We start from the raw sequence: 23,224 nt of genomic DNA on the forward strand, positions 1-23,224 counted from the left end.
CAGAAGCGACCGAGAGCCATCCGGATGGTGTGAGATCGGCTGAAAGGCCGCAGCTTCGCAACATTTTCTAACACTAATTTTACTTAACTGGAAGTGGGTGGTTCTACCTAAGAACCAGTGACAAGGACCTGAGTCAGACGGAATACAAACTGGTCAAAGGAAATTTGACTTTCTGTAAGATTTAAGATTAAATGGCGATGGTTTAAATATATATTTAGGTAAGTAAACAAATTCCTGTTATTGTGGAAACAGTGTAATAGGCAGAATTAGCATCGTTAGCATACGTGGTAACGATGCTAATTCGTCGTCACGACTGTGTTAGACGTTGCCGTCACGTTTACTTTACATCTTTTTCGATTGTCTTGCCAATACTAGCTAACACAGTTTTATTTATTATAGTGTAAATGTCTTATAAATGTTAGAACTGAGTTGGACGTGAGTTTTATACTTAAAATTATACTGTTATTATACAAACATGACGGAGACTGCTTGTGTTGCGTCTATGTTCGGACTGCAAGACTTGTGTGTCTGTTGTCCTTTTTGACCGACTGCTTCTCTTCCCATGCAGTCTCCACCATGGTGTCCGTCAGGCTGCTCCTACTGTCTGGGTTTGCTTGCCTCGCCACTGCCTTCACCGCTGCGGACGGTCAGTAAAATTTCTAAACAAATGAAGGATGTCATGGTACATAAGCATGCAGTCATGTGGAAAAGAAAGTTCAGCCTCTGTTTTCAGCTCTTACACATCTAAACATAATCTAAAACCGTGACTTAGTCCTTTAAATCAAGTTTAGTCTCAAAATTTAGTTTCATAATATAACCTCAAATCAACAACAAAAACTTTTCAAATAATTTATTTAACATTAACAAATATGAGGTGTAAGAGTAGTCTGCAATCGAAGAAAAAAAATAATTGCGGAGGAATTTTGGGCCTGTTGTCTTTGCCGCGATAGTTTATAGAATTAATTTATGTTCTGCTTATTTACTTTTCTAACCCGAAGTCCACTCGGTGACAGCAGGTGTCCGTATCATCATCCTCCCACCACCGTGCTGACAGGTGGTTTGAGGTGTTTGTGCTGATTTGCTGTGTTTGGTTTTTTGTGCATTCTGACCAAACTTTGGTCTGGTCTGTCCAAAGGATATTAGGCCTCATTCATCAACATTTATTTTGAACAAATTTGTTCTTGAGTCCTACGATTATATACATCTTCGTATCTTGGATTTGTTTTTAAGTCAGAAGAAATCCTACATACACTCGGGAGTATTCTTACAAACATCTGATTGTCAACATGTTTGAACCAAGTTAGTGTTTGTGTTGTTTTCTGGTATTCAGTTCCTTAAAATACAATAATAAAAGTACAGTCGTTAAGTTAATGACTCCCAGGTTAAATCCCCATCATCTGCAGCTCCAAGGGGGGCACAAGCCAGTCCCTGAGGGCCAGTCCCAAGCCCAGATAAATGTGGAGGGTTGCGTCAGGAAGGGCATCCGGCGTAAAACGTGTGCCAAATTGATATGGGAATATCTAATTTGTGTCCTAAAATGACCATCTGTATACTATTGGTGTTGTATAACTGCTTGTTTTGTCCCAAGTGACCACCTGTATACTGTTTTTGTTATATTATTCTGCTTGTTTTGGTGCCTGTGTAACTGCCTATCTTTGGAAGGGTGAGAAAAGGGTGTCTTGTAAATATGTTTACAAGACAGGATCTCAGGACTCATCCTCGCCTGTGGGAAAGGACTGGCCATCCTCTCTCTCATGCGATGTTGTGTTTTTCTAAATAAGTATAAAGACGGGGAAATCCCACATCTCGGTAGAGTCTGCTGCGGGTTACATATACGAACGCCCAGCCGGGGTTTTCTAAGCCACTCTACCGGGATTGTTGACTCTCCAGTCCGTGTCAAAGGTAGGGCAAGCTATGCTATGCTTATAAGGCTGAACCCATTGAGATGTAATGATGAGTGTCATGAGCTGCGGGGAATAAACCTGACACACTTATTCTAGCACTCTGACTTTGTGTGTTTCATCCGCTGACCACCACGAACCTCTAAAATCACACATTACACAAATGTACATGCAAATACATCCTACAACTTCCACACCAGGTCAGATGGAAGAGGATGATTTGCTGTGGCGACCCCTGTGGGGAAGTTAAAATAACTTCTGGTCATTTACAAAGTAGTTTGTTATTTTTAAATACACAAAACTTTAGAGATATTCAAAATGTAGGTGAAATTTAAATGTAAAAGTTGATGCTAAATGTAGGATATTTACCTAGTCATGTGATGACAATCCCTTCGTCTACAAGTATTTATTAGAAAGAAAATCCACCAGTGTTGGGTATACCCAACATAAAATATCAACATGTCAGCAACTTGTCCTGTGTTAGGTGTGGTCTGGGTTTTTATTTATTTATTTATTTTTTCGCAGTTAATCATCATGTTGTGCAATAAATACTTAAACGCTGTGTATATGTGTGTTAAAGTTTAAAGAGGGTCAAATTAAGTCCACCTGTAAAGGTTACAGTGGATTTTAGGTTCATTCTGACATATGAAAAGATAAATATCCCTAACTTTTTTGTTGTGTAAATGGCGGATATTGAAGTTCATGTCCTAATGTTAGATTTTCATTTTTATTTATTTGATTAATTTGGAAGCTAGTTGCAGTTAAGACAGGATTTACTTCTATTTGTGTTCTTCCTAAAATCATCAGTGTAGTAGACTGAACATACGTGTGCATTGAAACATTCTCACCAGATCCGTTCCCTCAACTACAAGAACATCATTCCAGAAATGTCCAAGTCACCTGCTGCATGTGCTCTTTAATAACTGGAATTTGTTATTATAATTAGTTTTAACAGGAGACGGAGGTGACCTCTTGGTTAAAAAGTGCACATCTTTGTTATTCTTTATTTGTTTTGATTCAGTCTTTTGACCTTATATTTGTTATTTTTCTTGGTCTCTGTCTCACCTTTGCCTTTTTTAGCACACGGTCTTGACCTTTCTGAATATTTTTGGGCATTTATCTGTGAAGTAGGGTCAGCTGGTCTGGCCTTTTAACTTACAGAGAGACTGGTATTCACCATTCTTAAGAGGAAAGCTACAAATAATTTTGCAGTCTGTGGACATGTTTGTGAATCTGATGGTTACCCTAAACAACTTAAGTACAACTTAAAATAAGATTCGTAAGAAGATATTGGTGAATGAGGCCTTATGTTCAAGAAGTCTTGATGAGAAAAGTTTGGACATTTGATTCGGGTGGCTTTGGAACCAATAGGAAGAAATTAAAATTTTCTGCTGTTTGAGAACGTTTTCATTTAATCTTTTTATTGCTGCTCTGCAGATCCAACCCGTGTCCGAAATTAACTTTTTGACTCACCGGCCAAGTTATTTTTTACTGGCCAAATTAATAATTTTACACACACATACCTCTACGCACACGTTACTTTCTATAATACTGTTTTGTTGTATCCAAACTGAAAGTGGAAGTGACAGATGATAATTAAAGCTTATTGGTCTGATTCATGACAAATCAGTAATATTAGATATAAATAGCTTATCAAAATAACCATAAAAGCTGATTTATAATAATAATGAACTTAATAACTGATCAGTACAATAACAATATGTAACATTATTATTATACTGATAAGTTAATCGGTTGACAGCTGTTCGTAGTCTCGCGCAGTCACGTCGCGCCCGTTATGCAGCTGTCGTCACCCTTCAGGTTGAAAACAGCTAAGCTAAGCTAACAGGTTAACATCACCTCCAACAGAGTGCTGCTGTGCTGACAGCGTAGCATGCGCAGGTGTGTTACCGCCTACAGTCGGCGCGTGAGAAGCAGATATATCCAAACCATCACTTTTCACTGAACTTTCTGGTTGAGGCTGTAAGCTGCTGATTTATCCTCCAGTTCGCCATGCTTACTTTTGGAAAGCTGGCCGGCTCCTGCTAAAAATCTCCACATATTTACCTACTTCATTAGCCTGAGCTAAACGGTAAACAGAACGGAAACACTGACATTCACGTGTCACCTGCGAGTGTTTGCGTCAGTGCGTGTTTGTGTATGTGCGTGTCGTTCATACATGCAGACAGCAGAGGAACATAAAGAATAAATCCACCAAAAGGAAGACTGAATTTAGTACAAACATTTGGCGGACAGCCCTCTGAGATTTACTCTCCAAACAAAAAATTTACTCGCATTTGGCGCCTGGCGAGTGTTAATTTCGGACCCTGGATCCAACCAGGAGATGATTTTATTTTTATAATTTTTACATTCTTTATCTTAAAGCTCATGGTGAAGTCTGACCAGATAAAGAAAAGCAGTTTCCTCTACCATTATACTGCGGAGCCGCCGCAGCCTACAAGGTCAAGTTAATTCATTTTGATCCGGTTTTCTGAACAGCGCCAAGTCACAGCAGAAGTCCTTTCAGGTTCCGTTTCCTCCAGAGCAGGTTTATACTTTGTTTTTATTACACAACAGAACAGTCTGATGTTATCCACACGGCAGCAGGTCTCAGCTGCTCCATGTCGTGCTCTTGGACGGGTGAACGCGCCATCGGCAGCGGCTGACGGAGCGCGCACGTCGGAAACATGTCAACCTGACGCAAATATCCGCGCTTTTTAAACTTTACCGGGGAGGTGAAGATGGACACTCGCCCTAGCCGAAGAGTTTTTCCTGCTGCGATATTAAGCCGAGAACATCGTGCACATCACGGGAACTGGTTCATCAGGACATTTTAAAAAGTTTACTTTTTTCTGTCCTGAGTGGTTTTCTTTTTATCTCTTTAGTCATTTATGGAAAATTAGTATGAAATTGCGAAGTGACTTCACAGCATGTAGCTGTCATATGATTAAATGATGTAGTTATTATCACGTGTCATATTAACATCGTAATAGGAAGGTTACCTGTTGCAGAGTTCATCAATACCTTCATTATTCACCAGTACTGATTTTAAGGTTGTTGATATTTACGTCCAGTTTATTAAGCCTGTATGAAAGTTAAACGTATAAAAATGTTGCATTATTACAAACCGGTTTTCATCATGACATTTAAAAAAAAAAATCTCCCCTCCCTCCGCCGCCACCCTCCCAAGGCTGTGAGCCTGAGGGAAACACTGAAAAGGATCTGGTCCATCTTCACCTTCATCATCACCACAGAAATGAAATCAAACACATTTCTCCCAAAACTAAAGAAACAAACAAACAACAACAAAAAAATAAACAGCACAGAAAAACTTTGCAGCAGGTCCTGCGTCTGTCCAGGTTGGACAGGTTCGTCCTCGCTGCGTCTGTCCAGGTTGGACAGGTTCGTCCTCGCTGCGTCTGTCCAGGTTGGACAGGTTTGTCCTTGGTGGATAGTTATGATAAAAGAGAGATTAATTAGTCAGTTAATACCAAACAAAATCTCTAAATGTAAGCTCTGGTATAAAGAAGTAAATAGTGACATAAACATACATCATATGATATAAATACTAAACGAAAACTTTCATTTTGAGTATTTTACATGTTATGACCAAGCGGCAACCTCATCCGGTGAAATATGAAGCCTATGCGGAGGTGCAAAAAAAAATGCAGTTCACCCCTCATCCACTAGGGCCTGGTTACAAAACAGAGCAAATCCCCATAGACTCCCATGTTAAAAAGACCAACTTCACAGCAGAAACAAACACGTTTAAAGCCTGGTACAGAAATCCATTTTAGGATTAAAAGGTCAAGTTTACCTTCATGACAACTGTGAGGGGGGAGAACGTTTTTCTAACTCATCCGTTTGGATGTTATTTAATCTTGAAATTCGGCATAATTAGGGGCGTGTCCTTTTGATTGACATGTATCCAGTATTCGTGGCAAGAAGGGAGAGTGTAGCACAACTGCGGTTTTTAGCCGGCTAACAGCGCGCCTTAGCTTTAGCCCACCTACCTTCAGTAGCCGGTTAGCTCATGTTAGATCAGAGTTGGCTCAGTTAGCTCTTAGCTGCAGGCAGCTCGAAGTTTGATAGACATCTGTCATCCGCCCCCACCCTCACAGCCCCCCTTTCAGCTCCGCCTTTTTGCCTACTTTTGGAATTTCCAGGAATGATGACATGCGTGACGCTGCCAAGATGGCGACAGTGGGAACCGTCCAATGAGCGTCAATTCAGTTCTTCAGAAACCTACGGGTGATGTCACAGAGGCTCCGTCCATCTTTTATATACAGTCAAAATAAACTTTTAGCATAAATAAACTACTGACAGCCTGTTGTGTTCAGGAGAAATGCTGGGAAAGCTCCATCTTCACCTCCCTGGAAGAGTTTAAACAAAGCTGAGAGTGTGATCTCCTGTGTGTGCACGCTTGTGTCTGTGTGTGTGCGCATCAGAGAGGAATTCCATCATGGACACAGAGACTAGCTGCGACACGCCGTCTGATGATCAGAGCAGACTGTCGTTTTTTTTTTTAGTATAACAAAGTAGAAACCCGATCTAGAAGAAAGGTGACTTTTACTGACTTCTGTTGTGACTTGGTGTTCAGAAAATGAGATTAAAATAAATTAACTTGACCTTTTGGGGGGCGGTGGAGAGTAATGGTCGGGGAAACGCTCTCCCCATTCGGAGTGGTATAGTGAAGCCAAAGTTTAATCAAACTTAGTGGCTCTTACATATAAATATTCCTCTTGATATATCCAGTTGATATTAAGACAGCATACAAACTGTTAGCAGGGAGCCCCATCCATATCTGCTTGTCGTGCTGTGAACAGATCAGATTTTCTTTCCCAGAGTCCTTGTTGCATTACATCCTTCATCCTCTGTGCTCTCACCAGACGCCCTTCCCTTGCATTTCCAGCTCAGAGAGTATGTTTCCTCCTGCTGTTAAGTGTGTATAAACAGTGTGAACAGGGACCTTGGAGGAAGTCTGGACTAACTTGTCAGCACATGCTCTGAGAAAACAGAACAGCTGCTACAGTAACTCATGGAAATGATCTTTGCTGATGTGTTGGTTGAATTTGAAGATTAAAGGCTTTTTTTCTCCATGTTTTTGTGTTAAGCTTCAGGACATGTCAGCCACCTGGTGGTTACTCCACAGAGTCCAGTGCTGGAGATCGGGACAAACTTCACAGCTACGTGCACGATCGTTAACACAGATGAAATCACTGTGGATGATCTCTACTGGCGGCTGTCTAATACTAGCATACCTGAGGAACACTACAAGAAGATCAACAGAACACTTAGTGTCACTTTCCCCGTCAGAAGTGAAAAAGCTGAATGGTTGATGTGTCAACTAAAGAGGCCCCACCAGGTCATCTTGCATGAAGGCAAATTCATTCAAGGGATATGGCTTAGAACCGGCTGTAAGTCTAACCCTAAAACTTTAACACTGAATTAAATGGTCATTTTTATTTAGATATTTGACTTCAGGCAAGTTTTGGAGCAGGATGCTGGCCAGATGATGTTTTTGACTTTTTTATTAAAAATAAAAAAGACTGTACAGTAGAAGTAGTTAAACAAAAATGAGTTTACATGTGTTGGAGACAAAAGTTAAGAAGATGTCTGTGTGTTTGTCCTTATGTCAGATCGTCCAGGGAAGCCGGAGAATCTGTCGTGTAAAGCATTTCAGGAGAAGTCCTCCATCTCTCCAATCATCACTTGTGAATGGGAGGTCACCGGACGTCAAACCAAAGACGTTCCTACAACATACATGCTGATAGCTACATATGGCAAGTGAGTATACCTCTGCAGGGTTTCGCATCGTAGATTCTGGAAACGTATCTGCTTTGGTTCATTGCAGCATCATGAAGTTACTTCAGGAAAAGATGCGATTTGCGATAAAACTGTTGAAAGTTGCGATGACGAAATGATCTGCGATAAATAAAATAGATGAAGCTGCTGCTTTGATGTTTTTTTTCAAAGAGCTAAACTAATGCTCAGACGTCCGCTGAACTTTTTAAAAACACTACGGGTTTTTATGTCCTGCTTTACAGGCTGCTGAGACGCCCTCCACCATCACACCCTGCTCATTTTTTCTAAAAGCAAAGAAATCCCACCAGGAGGTTTTAATCCTTTAGTTTGGAGGGAAAAACACTTCCTCCACCAGACTTTCCCATGAAAACATGGAACAAAAACAAAGCAACACAAGCGGGAACACACACGTTTATCTTTGTTTTTCTTCTTCATCTGATCACACGCTTGTTCCTGGAAAGTGGGGAATCTTTACAATTACTTAATCATAGTATTTAATAGCACAATTAGTTGTTAAATCAAGTAATAGTGACATCCGTAATTCGGGTAGGGTACCCTACCAGAGGCTAATCCCTCCCAACAACACAGCCTTCAGCTTTCAAATCCCTCCACCATGTTCACATGCTGATCGGTGGAGGAGATATCAGATATCAGTTTAATATTAAAACCACACAGAATAAAGAGATGGTTGTGACACCGGAGCAGCTGAAGCATTAAAAGTTAAAAAGAGCATAGAGAGTGATGAGCAGGAACCACATCAGGTCGGTGTAGCTGTGTTTAGCTCATGCATGAGATTATTGGATTGAATATCATTCTATCAACACAGGGATAATTTAAAGCGTAGGCAGTGTATGTATGCACCACTGTGTAACATCTGATGTGTTTTTAAATGTCTTGTTCACAGTGATAAGAAGAGTACCTCAACACCAAACACCAAAGCCCAACTGTCTCTGAGCACCTTCCCCGATTTTATGTTGCTGGACATTTGGGTGGAAGCGCGTAATGATCTGGGGACGGTTTCATCTGAGCATCTGAATACCGAATCTAACTGCATTGGTGAGTAAAACTATTGAGTATGAATAATAATCAGCAGTACAGCCGTTTGCTTGTGCTTTCAACTGACTCAGTGGACCAAAGTGTGACATGCCAACCCTTCATCGGTGCTGACTGCCTGCTTCATGTGTTGCAGTGAAACCAAACCCTCCATCAGAAGTGAAAGTCATTTCAGAGAAGGAGTTTCCTTCCTCTCTTCTCATAAACTGGACCCATTCTCTTAATGTTCACTCGATTACTTTTCAAATTCGATACTGCACAAGTGGATCTCACATGTGGACCTACGTAAGTATGTCTGAGACCCACTGGGTCACAAATCCCCCAGTTTTCTCACACTTTATTTAGCATGTACATGTAGTCTGTTTGTAAACATATGTGTTATTTTTACATTACAAAAGCTGCCAAAGCCCAGCAACCTTTAACATTTAATCCTTCAGCTGCCGGTTAAATTTGTTGTAATGCTTCAGCATTTATTTGAGTATTTAAAGTGAAAAAAACCTGAAAAATAGGGACGGAGATGATATTGATGAGATGTTATTGAAATCAGTGCCGTTATGAATTCTGCCTATTAATCTGGTTCTTTATCAATTCTCCTTGATTCTGACCCATTTTTTTATGAGGAATCAAGTATGTAACTCAGATTTATGCTGTCAGAAGAAACTGTCTATTTAATATCTTGATAAGTGTCAACTCCACACAAACTATGTAAAGAGAATTATCCAGGTCAATAACATCTTTAAACTCATCTGGATGCCAAAACTACAGATCTGGTCTTAAAAAGGGAAAATAATACATCACTTAATATAAAAACTGTAGATGTTTGATGAAGTCAACCAAGAATGCAGTAAAACAAACACTGACCCTGTATTTGAAGTACTGCCACGTTAACCAGAAACAGATTCACCAGGTGAATCCTGGAACAGGACCAGGATGCATAACTCCAGTAACTGGCTCCTGAATGCTTCTCATAACAGTGTTTCCCCTACAGTTATATTGGAGTGGAACCCTCCGTTGGTCAGTGTGTTTTCTGTCTGGTTTTGTAAGCAGGCCTTAAAGTATTCCGGCACCGTGCCGGACCTCCGGCTTTTCACTATGATTCAAGAAAAAAAAAAAAACTATGGTTATAGTGGTTGAGACTCTGAATTGACTCTGAATTGTAGAATATAAAACAATAAACAGTGTTAAAGTCGGAAATTACAAATATATTCATCTTGGAAAATAAGCAGAACTTACTGCTGCATGTTTTCAGTGTTCAGCAAATAGTGACAATATACCACACTTCGTTTTTCTCCGCCAAGTTAACCTGTAGCATGAACGTTATCTCCGAGTGGTCTTGAACGCAGCATCCAAGTTGACGGTTGTTTTACCAAAATCAGATTTTAAAAAAATGGAGCGTACATTCATGTAACCAGGGAAAGACGTCCTAATTGACAACGGCCTTAGAACCAAATGGCGCTGGGTATGGATAGAAGAAGGGGTGGAGGCGACAAGCTGCTGCCAGAAACTAAGAGAGCCAGGTAGGCCTACCTGTTTCTGTGTTATGCTTAAAGAAGCTGGTGTATGGAACTAGTGGCAAAAAAGTTCTATTACGCCACGAAGGAGAACCCAGCAGCAGTTTGCGCTCCAAACATACAAGTCGTTTGCCGGGAGCAACAGCCACAGCTGACGTAGCGGCCCCGGTGACTGATCCATGTTAAAAAGGAGAGCAGAGGAGTCAAATCCCAACCAAAAAAGAAAGGAGAAATAAAACAGGAAAAAAGTGTCAATGAGCTGTGGGGATTGCACTGTAGGCTTCAATTTAGTAGTTCTCAGTTTCTGAAGTAAACTGTATTTATATTCTATTCATTTTTTCGTATACAGTTTAATCAGGTCTTGGAGCACTTTAACCTTTTTGTTGCTGTTGTTGTTAATTGAACTGACTTGTAGTTTAGTGTATTAAATTGCATTTGTTTATTTTGTATTTTCTATAATCGAATTTGATATCGTTTGTTTTGAAAAAAAAAAAACGATGGAAATGTTGCAATTTAAAATTACATACAGTTCACTTTTGCTCTCTTTTTTTTATATATAAATGGCCCTTTACTAATTACATGATTGCTTAATGAATAATTTAAATGAATTAGTCTGACTGAGTTTCACATGTCCTCATAACATTATTGCCTTTACTTTCTAAAATTCCCATTTAAACTGCAGGTCATCTTGTGCCAAGCACAAAGCCAAAAAGCTGTTTGCCTGTAGTGTGTATGCATCAGATCCACTGCACCTCCGCTCCCCGCAAAAAAGTTCAGGCTCAGGATGTTTTTTACTTTAAAACCTGTGTATGAGAGTCACAGATCGATGTGGTTTATATTTTACAGGTTCCTCTTGCAGACATTGTCTCTCCTATAAAGTCCTTCAGACTCCAGGACCTCCACCCTTACACAGATTATGTCATTCAGCTACGCGGCAAAATGAATGGGAACGACTGCGGGTACTGGAGCAACTGGAGCACCAATATGACCAAAAGAACCCCAGAAGATAGTGAGTATTATGGCCAGTGTTTCAGATAAATAAAAGGATTTATTTATTTATGTATTGCATGTTGATTCCCTCTTGGGGAACTTTGTGAAGCGCATTCATTGAAATAATGCTGAGATTGTTCCATAGCAATGAAATTTCCCGTGCTGCATTTTGACAGTGTGAGATGTTTATCTCACTCTGGGACAAGATTTCAGGACTGTTGCTGGCATGTTCATGACAAAATAAGTGTGTGTGTGTGTCTGCGTGTTTGTATCATTAGATAATTAGGCTACATGCACACACACATTTTGTCATGAACATGCCAGTAGCAGTCCAAACTATCCATATCAGAGCATGTTTCCCTTTTTTTAAAAATATTTTTTCTCCCAGTGGGCTGCAATCCTGAACATTCCTCTGTTGTTTGTTGGCAAGAAATGAAAAATATTGATATTATGTCTTTCTCTGTCTACTTTTACCACACACAGACACACTCCTGGAAAATATTTTTCACCTCAACCATCCTGACTGACTTCACATCAAAGTCATTTTAGTTTCAACAAGTTTGCAGCCATGACACAAGGAATCTTATTTGTTGTAAAAGATCACTCGGTTTCCTGCAGAGAAAAGAGAAATTTACAAGCAAAATTTGTTTCCACTTTGATTTAATTTAATGTGTCTATAGCGAACAAATCTGCTAGTTTTCAGGCCCAAAATGCCTGAAGTACTGCAATGAATTAATCTTATTTATTTGTTATAGTAATAATCATTAAAGTCAAATTTGTTTTATTATAATGTATTTTTTAAAGAAAAGCCACCAGTGGTAAATGCAATCAAAGCCGGCATCTAAAGGGTTAATGAATTAACTCATGATACAACATTTTCATGAAAAAATATTTTATAAGTGAAACAGACATTCTTTCATGTTTTTATTGGAGTTTAAAGTTCAAACTACGAATCTTGTGGTTGTCGGTGCCAACGTGACTTTTCTTTAACAGGATATGAGGGATAAGCCGTGACCTCAGTCAAAAACACCAACTTGTGCAGCGTCATTGCGTGATGTTCTGTACAACAGCAGACATTTAATAAATGCAGATTCACAGTCGTGACCTGGTCAGCCTGCACGTTTGTCCAATAAAGATCGCTCTCTTTGTTCTTTTTTCAAGTACCATCAAGTAAACCGGATTTATGGAGCACCATTGTTGAGAGTGGCCCAAATAGACGACAAGTGAAGTTGATTGCGAAGGTAAATTTCCACATAAAACAGTTCAACTTGAAATCAGAAGGACACTCATGTTACAGTGCTGGTTTGAATGAAACCTCAAAAAAGCCATTTTGAAAGTCATTCATGTGGAATTACAGACAGCTCTTAAATTATCCGGTGAGTTAAGCCCCAAAACCAGCAATCACTTTGTCATGTGAGCTGGATCCTTTACTTCAAAAATAAAAGGTTCACCCTTTAGAAAAAGTCTACACCTTTTTCTATCCACACCAGTCGTGTTCCAGGATTGGAATACCTGTTGACTTAACTGTATCTATTCTAGATAACATAGAAAGGACAGTATGCTGGAAATGTAATCATTGCCCTCACAAAATGATGCATCACGTGCATTCATAGACTCTGCTATAAAAGCATACGTAAGATGTGTTTGATAGCTTTTGAAGGAACCCCTTTACGTCCACATAGTGTATCTGTTTGCCTGGGGGTGTTGTACTTCTTAAATGGACAGATAACATACTTTGTGTTTATATTTTTCTGTCAGGATCCTCAAAGAGCGAATGGGAATATAAGAGGATTTGACATATCCATTCTATACCACAAGCATGGAAATCCTGAACTGGAGAGTATCCCAGTCAACAGGTCCGAGGAAGACAGCCGCTCCAGTCACAGAAGAGTCAATGAACTTAAAGAGATCTCCCTGGCTGACAATGAGTCTGTATTAGTTGCTGTCACTGCAAATAATTCTGTGGGGACATCTCCTAAGGCGTACTTGGGCATCCCTGCTAAATCAAACAGTAGGTATTCATGGTGACTGTAAGGTGCTATGATCTTAACCAGTGGATGTAATATCTGGTGCATAAACATTTAGTCATTGACACGTAGCATTTGGAAGGCTCAAAGTGTAAACAAAGAAGCATAAACACAGTAACATAAACCCACCATCCACTGTCAGGTTCACCTGTTCGTTTTATTGTAGACATAAATATCTAATCAGCCAATCGCATGGCAGCAACTCGGTGCACCTTGTGAATCCATGGCACTGAAGAATTAAAGCAGTTTGTAAGGACAAAGGGGTCCAACCCGGTGCTATCAAAGTGGGCCTGATAAGGTGGACTATGAGTGTAGATAATAGTTATTAGGAGCGTTTACTAGCTAGTGGACTGCAGAAAAGTGAGACGAGAGTAACCCCTCATTTCCACCGGGTGCACCGCGGCCTTCGCAGCTATTCACGGCCATTTTAGTCAACAGTTTGAACCACGTAAACGTCATCAACTTGTCAGGGAATCTGTATTTTTTTCATTTATCATGAATGAAAAGACTTTTATCCTGGAAGTGGAGAATCTCAAGATTCAAAAGATTCTCCACTTCTGTGATTTCTTGATCTGGCGGATCCAGCTAGGCGGACTGCACTTGCAGGCGCTCCACACCTGACACGGTCTCGGTGTGGATTGACGCTCCACGAAGGTCGGAACAAAACCGCAGGAAATGAGGGGTTAGGAATGAGAAATGGTGTTTATGGTTGCTAACTGAAGGTCCTGCCCTGGTCTACTAGTGCTTTCCAGGTGTCTCTAAGGTCGTCTTCCGATGGAATTTTTCTCGGAAATGAGGAAGTGACCTTGTTTTTCTGATCGGAGAACTCGTAACTTACAGAGAATCCAGAGATTCCCTGTAGATCATTGCTGTCTGCTTAACTTCTTTCTAATATGTTTTGTCCATTCGGTTTCCTGGTTGGTTATGACGCCATTTATTCACAGAAATAAGACATCTGGAGCGCACTCTGTTTTTCTGTCCATCGAATTTCTTCCCAAAGAAATCCGATAATTGAAGGAGCCTGTTCACATGACCATGACAATCAGATATCTAGGAGTAATCAGATTACTGTAATAATCTAATTAACGCATCAATCACTCTGAAATGTGATATTCTGACAACCCTGGTTCATATTTGACAGATAATGATGGAATTTTTGGTTTGCATGTAAACATGCTCAAAGACCGGATGTTTTTAAAAAAAAAAACGGAAGTTACGTCACTAAAAGGACGTACTCTGAAAGATCATAGACAAAAATGTAGATGAGGGCTTTTCAAATATTTCGTTGAAGAAGTGCATGTAGACACATCAGATCAGATTACTGCAATAATCTGATTACTCCCAGCTACTGGATTTGGGTGTGCATGTAAACGGGCTCAATGACAGTTATCTGATTATGAAAAATCAGATCAACACACTTGTTAATCTGTAAATGTGCTTATTATTGGATAAAGAATAATCAGATTTTGCTGTCTACATGATCACTTGACGTATCTGATAACTCCATCATTTATCAGAAGTTTGCCATTAATGATAATATATCTGTAGTTAGGATTACATGTATTTATATATATGTGGGTGTTTTACAGGGCCTACCCCAGTGAAGGACCTGAAGGTCTGGTCTCATGAGGGTCAGTTGTACCTGGAGTGGAAACTGGCAAATAACACGACTGTATCAGAATATGTGATCGAGTGGATCAAGGATGATGGAACAATGTGGCCAAACTGGCAGAGAGAAGCTGGATCAGTCCGACAAACTACAATTAAAGGTGATTTCTTTCTTCTGAGGAATTAGGAAACACTTAAATTTGGAATTCAATCCGACTCCTAATAAGTTGGGAGGCTGTATAAAATGTAAATAAAACCAGAATATAGTGATTTCCTAATCTAATCATCCCATATTTGATTCCAAACAAAACATAAATTATTCCCATTTGATGGGAAATATGAGCTGATAGTAAATCTGATCTGAACAGGAGCAGTTAAATGTGGACAGTAATCTGTTTCTGTCTGTTTGGTTTTAACTCTTTAGTTGGACATTTCCTATTGTCAGTCTTTACAGACTAACATTTAATACTAAACTAACTTTTAACGTGTGATTATGTTAAATCCAGGAGAGCTGGAGCGTTTTGTTTGCTACAACGTGTCCGTGTATCCCATACGCTCCCGATGGGTCAGGAAACCAGCTCGACTACAAGCCTTTCTGGAAGAAGGAGGTAAGAGATCTTCCTCAGCGACTCTGTTTAACTGTCCATTGTCTGGTTTTAAAAAAAATAAATAAATAAACAATTATTATTGTTATTTGCAATTTCTATTGTAGTGTTGTTTTCCAATTACAAACACCACTCTGTTAAAGAACTAATTCTCATGTTTGTATCATGTAAAAAAATTTCTGCAGAGTTTAACCAGAGTTGTTTGTTGGTGAGATTATTATTTTTTAATGTAACACCTTTAAAAGTTCACTCTCCCAAATTCTTACAAGTTTTTATCAATATTTTTTAATGGAATAATTGCATTGAATTTCCACAACAGAATGACACTAAAAGTACCAGTAATATTTTTAATCTATTTTTCTTGTCATTAGGTTGGAAACTATGGGCCTTTTTTTCCATCATTTTCTACAAATATCTACATCGCATATAGAACAAAATCAGTTTTCCTCTTTTTGCTAAATATTTGTTTTTCTTTATTTTGAAACCTAAAAACAGAAATAAAAATGTGGTTCTTCAAAAATGACAACAAATGTCCTATAATAGATATTTATCAGAAATTAAAAATAGTCTTTTTTGAAAAGTCTCGTAACATCTGCGTCTCTAAAGTAGTTTTATTTAGCTGTCTGAGGGAAAAATGGCTCTTTGGATTGGAAAGGCTGCAGACCCCTGCACTAAACACATAAACAGGTTTAGCAGCAGTTTTCTCTTTAAACAACAACAGTTAAAATATTTCTTCATATAAATTTATAAAATCAAATATTTGAAAAGAAGGATGAAATGTTCAGGGTTTACTAACTAAAAGGTAAAAAGTCAGCAGGATGAATTTAAAGCTGTGAAGCTGCTTCCTTCTAAACACAGAAGGAACAATATGTGATGAATATCAGCATCAGGTGAACAGACAGAAAGCAGGATTAGAATCTCACAGCTTCTAGATGGTGAGGAGAGAGAAATATTCACAATATGCACAATAACTTCCATCCATGCACCTTCACTGCTTCATTATTCAGATTTCTGGATATAAATTCTCTAACTTTGTATTTTTAGCTTGACTGTTTAGCTTCACCTGCATCCTCCGCTACCGGGAGTTAAGGGTTAACATCTTGTTTCCGGGTGTAGCGTCAGGTCTGTAGATGTAACTATAAACATGTGTGGTATCCACAGAAAGTCCAGTCTCAGCTACCAGCTCAGTAAAACCATTTCTATCACCAACAAACACAGTTAAGACAACAATAATTAAAAGACCAGGTACACAAAGTCCAAAAAAATACATAAACACAGATGATGTTTCCCTGTCTCCACCCAACGGCATGAACACGAACAAACGACTCCTCTACTGAAAGCTATGACCAAGAATCACCGAACCAGAGGCCGAAGAAGACCCGATTTATGCTTTATGTTTGTAAAACAGTCATAAAATGTCTCACCTTTGCTGTCTTGTCTCAAAGCTTTGATCCACCAGGATAAAACTGCATTTAGTTAAAGAAATAAACAGAAGCATAGTATGTTTCTGTTTATCTTTTGGCAGCAGTTTCTGGTCCAGAAGTAACTATTCTCTGCCCATCTGCATGGGTTTTGACAGACAAAGAGAAATGTTATTGTTATTAGAGAAAAGTTCGTGAACCAGCAGACACCAACGTGGCATTTAAGTATGGATACCCGTGCTAATTAATATCTAACTAGAGACTGAATTTTAGAATTGATTAGTATGTGAGAATTGTTTTTTCTTTAATTTTTTTTAAACACTAGTTGGGTATTGTCAAATGCTTCATTTTCATTCTGCTTTTCTGCTGGTCTGGTCGTAGCCCAAATTCAATATCCCAGAAAATTACAGAACTACTTAAAACTTCAATATTGAACCTTTCCACAGTATTCTAAATTTCTGAGATACTCAGTTTGGGGTTTTCATTAGTTGTCGGTTAAAATCATCAAAATGAAAAGAAATAAACATTTGAAATATGTCAGTCTGTGAAGAATGAATGTCTACGTTGTACACGTTTCACTTTTTGAATGGAATTACTGAAATAACTTTTCATGATTTTATGACAGCACCTGTACATTTCTGTTTCAGTTCCATTGAAAGGCCCTAGTCTGGAACTGATGGATAACCCAGGACACGACAAGGCTAAGCTGGTGTGGAAGGAGATTCCACGGGAAATGCGTCAAGGCTTCATCACAAACTACACCATTTTCTTCAGAAGTGGGGATAGAGTCAGCGGTATGTGTGGTAGGAGTGGTTTTCCTTACAGTATGTGAACCGCCAGGCTAACTTGTTGATTCCTGTTTCGCTCATGTGCAGCGGTAACGGTGCCGGGTAACACCACCTCGTACACGCTGACGCAGCTGTTACACAACACCAGGTATGACGTGTGGATGCAGGCTTCGACCGTCCGAGGACCGTCAAGGAACGGCACGGTCCACTCGTTCACCACCACCAGATACGGTCAGTGAGACGCCATCAGCCGAGGTTTTACAGACAAACTCTGCTTAAACTGGAACTCCACAAAGTACAGAAAACATTTGCAAACTGGGGAAGTAAACCACAGAAAAGTTGAACCTCAACCATCCCTCCATCTCTTGATTGAAGCATAAAACTCAGATGTGGTGCTCTCAGAAGTCACATGATCAGGTCCTTCAGCCTCCTGCATCATGGTGGAAGTGGGTGATGGAGTCCTGATGGAGGGCAGGTTGTTCTGTGACCTCCGTCCAAGTCATTAAGGCCTAAAGGCTACCAGAGGTTTTCCACCTGTCCTGTGACAGACAGGTCAACCCCTCAATGCCTGAATTTATTTAGTTATATAAAAACTAAATAAATACAGTTAAAAAAAGGGGGAAAAAAACAAAAAGAAATAGACTGAAATTAAATAAACTACAATTAAATATGAAATAATAATAATAAAATAAATACAGAGAAATAATAAAATAAATTAATACAGTAACTTATTAAATATTAATCAATTAAATAAAAAAAAAAAAAAGGTCATAAATTTGTAACAATGGACGTCACGGGGTTAAGAGTCTCAGACCAGTTCCTGGATCCTCTCCCAGTTCCTCTGGATGCAGTTCTCACACTGGGCCAGTTTGCCTCAGACTGGTCCCAACACTTCAAGCAAAATCTTTCTAGAAGTAAATGTGTTCAAAAATCCCTGGAGATGAATCACAATTGAAGCAGTAGATTTTATTACACATTACCAAGCGTGAATAAATTCAGGCATCCAGCATCAGAAAAGCTTCCTCCTTCATCTAACCATCCACAAAAAACATGCATGCACTTTATCTCTAAACCTGGTGCTACTCACCTACGTTGCCACTGACATGGAGGCTTCAGACTTTCCTGCTCTCTGAACTCTCCGAACAGATCCTGGCGCAGGTGCAAGCCCAGACGTTGATAGAAGGCTTAATCTGGTGGTCTCTGCTGGATGCTCTCCAGACATCTGTTAAATATCCGCAAAGAAAAAGGCTCCAAGTTATCTGGGAAAAAATCGTCCTATTGGATGTCGGCCAGAATGCAGCTTCAACCCTTCCTTAGTTTCAATAAATGGTTGGACCAGCTTTTACTGGCTGATTCTACAAAGATGTCTGGTTTAATCTGAACTCTTCATATTTACTCAGTTAAACTTAGTTGGTTTTATTGTGGGAAAGTTTTTTTAACCAATTTCAGAATAATTTTACAGCAAATCATCTTAATGTGATGGTAATCATCTAGAATATCCCCTTTTCTTCTCCTCAGAGTCGATGGCAGCCATCGTGGTCGGAGTGAGCTGCAGCTTTCTGGTCCTGGTCCTCGTGCTCGCCGCGCTCTGCTTCTGTAAAAGAGATGCGTACGTTACTTTTCAGCTTTTTCCACAATTAGATCAAGTATTGTTCCAGAACCATGTTGAGAAGATGTACAGAAGACGTACTGGGACATTTACTGGTGTGAAGGAGAAAGGAGAACTAGACGGACCACATGCAAACATCTCAGAAACTTTAAACCTGTCGTGCATATCAACATGTCTGATGTTCTGACCCCTGAATAACTTTCAGTGGTTCCTCTCACAGCATCAAGAAGAACCTCTGGCCTCAGATTCCTGATCCTGGAGAGAGCACCATTGGAACCTGGTCTCCTGATTATCCTTTGAAGGTAAAGACTTCACCTGGGTGTCACCCCAGTAACAGGATCTCACCTGCCAGTCAGCTTTTACAGCCCACGTTATGATGCAAGCAGTTATCCTGGACAGGTCCCAGTGTCTCCACCCAGCTGCTGAGCTTTCTTCATACATAAAATGACCTGGAGCCATAGCGATTGAAAGGTTGCTCCAGCGATGTGCAGCCTTTATCCCACCCCCAAACACCAACATGGACTAAATGTTGGGTTCCACCATTTTAGTCCAGATATTAGGGATCCATCCAGAACATCACAAACAATGGTGGGAAGCTAACACCCCTAATGTTTGCCTTATTTTCACTTTGTACAGAATCTGATAATCTTAAACCTTTTAAAACAAAATATATATATCGACATCGGTAAATATCGGTTATCGGCCATAACAACAATATTAATATCGAATATCGGTATCGGCCAAAATTTTAATATCGGTGCATCCCTACCAGATATGGATCTGATGTGTTCTTCCAGAGATTCCAGTCGCAACATTCCCAATGACTTCGGGGGTTTTGGGTGTAAAAACGAATAAAAGACGAGCCAACTGTGGTAGAAAAATCCAGGACCTTCCTGTAATGAGACACGACCAAAAACTCACATTTTTAATCTGGTTTTCATTTAAATTTATATTTATTTACATCCTCATTCAGCTTTTTAAAGTATTTTTATTTGTATTTTCTTCTGTTTTTGCTTTGTTAAATTTATTTAATTTAAGGACAGTATTATATTTTTAATCTTATTTATTTTTAGTTTTTATTTTCCTATTTATGGTGTGTTTTAATTTGTTACAATTTTTATTTTATTTTATTGACTTCATCTCTAGGCTATCACTACCTCCGGTCAGTTTTATACTGTGGCTCATTGAGAGAGAGAGACACCAACACTTTTGGCTTATTTTTATCTGTTATTTCTGGAAAGTATTTTAGGTTGAAAATTGTATGAAAAGTGTTGTATAAATAGTCTGAAGAAAAACAAATATGAGATCCATGTGGTTGTCTCAGGACGGCCTCAGTGAGGATGTAGAAAAACATGGCTGCCGTTAACATTTCTAATAACTCTGGTTATTAATCCTTTTCTTCCACCAGAAGTTGATGTTTAAACCCTGAAATCTGTCGGCCTGTTGATGATCAATAGCCTGATGAAATTGTGACTTTCCAGTTTTCTTTGGTACACGAGTAATTTCAGTCCGCCTTGTCGTCCTCCACAGGCCGAGACGCCGAAGGAGAACTGTCTGTCCGGCATCAGCGTCCTGGATGTGGGTGTATGTGATGCCAAACGTGGTTTTGAAGAGGACAAGGCCAGTTTGTCTCTAAAGAAGGACAAGTATCTGTCCGAGGAGCACAGCAGTGGCATTGGTGGCTCATCCTGCATGTCCTCGCCTCGCCAGAGCGTCTCCGACAGCGACGAGGGCGCAGACATGGCCGACACCACAGCCAGCACCGTCCAGTACTCCTCCGTCGTGGCCTCCAGCGGGTACAAGGGCCAGACCCCCGCCTTTCAGCCTCAGCATAGCATTTTCTCCCGGTCAGAGTCCACGCAGCCGCTGCTGGACTCGGAGGAGAACACGGACCTGGTGCTGCAGGACGGCAGCCAACACTTCCAGCGTTTCCCTCGACAGTCCTGCTTTACGCAGCCGGAGAACCCGGACAGCGAGGACTGTGGTGACTTCCAGCAGCTGGATGAAGACCAGATGGATTTCTGTCCGTTTGAGGAGGACACTGAGCTGACAGCAGCTCCAGACGGCCTGTCAGCTGATGCACCCTCAGCATCGTCCTCCAGCTACATGCCTCAGCTGGGTGGCTACAGGCCACAGTGAGAACACTTACCACTAGTCTGTGTTTCCCCCACCGTTATATTTGGGGGTTCCCCCCCCTGAACGAGATTCACCACCTCCAATAGAAGATCAAATTAATTTAGGCTGATTTGATCTGGTTTTCTATGAAACGCTAAATCACAACAGAACTCTGTTCAGGTTCAGGCTTCGTCCTTTAATTAAAAAACTAACGTCAAATGTCATTTCCACCACGACGTTTGGTAGCGTCTCTGTGTCCACGGCAGAGTCTCACACGATGCTGCACGCACACACACGTACGTCACGGAACGTCGTGTCCGTCGCGGGAACGTGCACAGGCATCAACAAACAGAATCTGTCCGCGTAGGAATGTCTGAGCCGTATTACAGCTTAAAATGGATCCAGTTTGAAGGTTTTATTAACATCAACACGTTTTCTAAGATCTGAACTTTAAGAAAATTTAGAGCAACGCTTTTGGAAAATCAGTCCACAAAGAAGTTTGAAATCATTTTTAAATTATATTTAAATAATCAGACGCGTCATATTCACACTGTAATGCAGCCTTTCCCAAACTGGGAATGAATGCGTTGATTCAGAGATTAATCTGTGAAACTTACCCGTTAATTTCTTGATGTGTTAATGCATAAGTAACAAAGTTATTACTCATAACATTAAAATCCGAATTTGGCATTGTCTTGGTGAGAGAAGCTGTTTTTCGGCATATGAGTGCTTTGTCACAGCAGTTCACAGAATCCAGTAAAAACCACTTTGTCCTTATTTGTGAAGATTCGGACCGTTGGGAGTCGAGCCTTATGTGTGGAGGATGCAGCGGCTTGGGAACCACTTCTGTTACGAGTTAGGTTACCTGCTACTGCTTCATGAATACATGACTCAGCAGAGCTGCTGGAACATCCTGTTCATGAAGCTGCATGAAAGTTACACGTATTCCAATAAAAGTCAAATTAAGTTTGCGCTCGGAAAGCAGACTAATAGTAAATAGTCTGGCCGGGGAGGGGAGACACTGGTTTTGTGCCTTTCTTTGTGTCATGTTGTCATTTCAGGTAGGTCCTGACATATCTTCTGCATTTAATCATGATGCTTCTGTACTTTGTAAAGTGTAATGTGACTTCAGGCTAACAAGTGGGAGTGTGCCAGCTTTGAACTCACCTGGAAAAACCACACTTCTCACGTGAAAACTAAACACGACACCTGCATGGACCACTGTTTGGACAAAGATGGAACTACAGCAGACCCCTGGAGACCCTCCAGCTCTGTATGGATGTTACAGTTTCTTACCAAGGTGTTGTAGTTTCCCTCACCAAGTATGCTTTTGGCTCACATATATGCTGCACAGGAATGTAATCAACCCAAGTTAAAGCTGACATGTATTCAATAAAGTTTCAATCAGCTGCTTTTGACAACTGAGCAGGAGTGTGTTGTCTTCTGTTCCTGTGACATGTGGTCTTCAGCTTTAGAGAACGAGAACGTGGAGATAAAACATGGAGATGTACCTCTCCCACTGGATTCTCACAAAGTGTTTTTCATCTAACACTGGGTCCACGGCTTTATAGTCAGCCGCAATGACCCGGAGAGGAGTGATGACGAGAGGGAGGAAGAGGGGAGGTCGTTTTTGCCTGTGGAAAGAGGGTTTACCAAAACACAGGGTGACTGGGTGAATAGATAAATGGGTGAATGGATGATGGGGTGACTGGGTGAATAGATAAATGGGTGAATAGGTGAATGGGTGAATGAACGGCTTTGTGTAGCAGCTCCGCGCCAGTCGGTTGTAAA

At 40.2% G+C, this 23,224-nt stretch overlaps 1 protein-coding gene across 2 annotated transcripts; it reads left to right on the top strand.

Annotated features, from left to right (window-relative positions):
• il6st (interleukin 6 cytokine family signal transduce) lies at positions 1-22,851 on the top strand. 2 transcript variants are annotated; one of them, XM_041969501.1, is made up of 16 exons: positions 1-218; positions 569-646; positions 7,016-7,318; positions 7,541-7,688; positions 8,611-8,762; positions 8,896-9,044; positions 11,117-11,279; positions 12,422-12,501; positions 13,019-13,271; positions 14,877-15,056; positions 15,402-15,503; positions 17,569-17,715; positions 17,797-17,940; positions 19,228-19,318; positions 19,539-19,620; positions 20,849-22,851. In XM_041969501.1, the coding sequence occupies exons 2-16, from the start codon at positions 577-579 to the stop codon at positions 21,455-21,457; spliced, it is 2,673 nt and encodes an 890-aa protein (XP_041825435.1). In that variant the 5' UTR covers positions 1-218; positions 569-576; the 3' UTR covers positions 21,458-22,851. The 2 variants fall into 2 exon arrangements, with proteins under 2 accessions (XP_041825435.1, XP_041825436.1); XM_041969502.1 differs by having other exon boundaries at positions 7,022-7,318.
• The last annotated feature ends 373 nt before the right edge of the window (positions 22,852-23,224 follow it).

This window comes from Melanotaenia boesemani, chromosome 19 (genome assembly GCF_017639745.1).
Source record: "Melanotaenia boesemani isolate fMelBoe1 chromosome 19, fMelBoe1.pri, whole genome shotgun sequence".
Taxonomy (NCBI): Eukaryota; Metazoa; Chordata; class Actinopteri; order Atheriniformes; family Melanotaeniidae; genus Melanotaenia; species Melanotaenia boesemani.

Coding starts and splice junctions, on each gene's coding strand:
- il6st (XM_041969501.1), top strand. CDS start 577: ATGGTGTCCGTCAGGCTGCTCCTACTGTCTGGGTTTGCTTGCCTCGCC. Junction 647..7,015: donor TGCCTTCACCGCTGCGGACG/GTCAGTAAAATT, acceptor TTTTGTGTTAAG/CTTCAGGACATGTCAGCCAC. Junction 11,280..12,421: donor CAAAAGAACCCCAGAAGATA/GTGAGTATTATG, acceptor TCTTTTTTCAAG/TACCATCAAGTAAACCGGAT.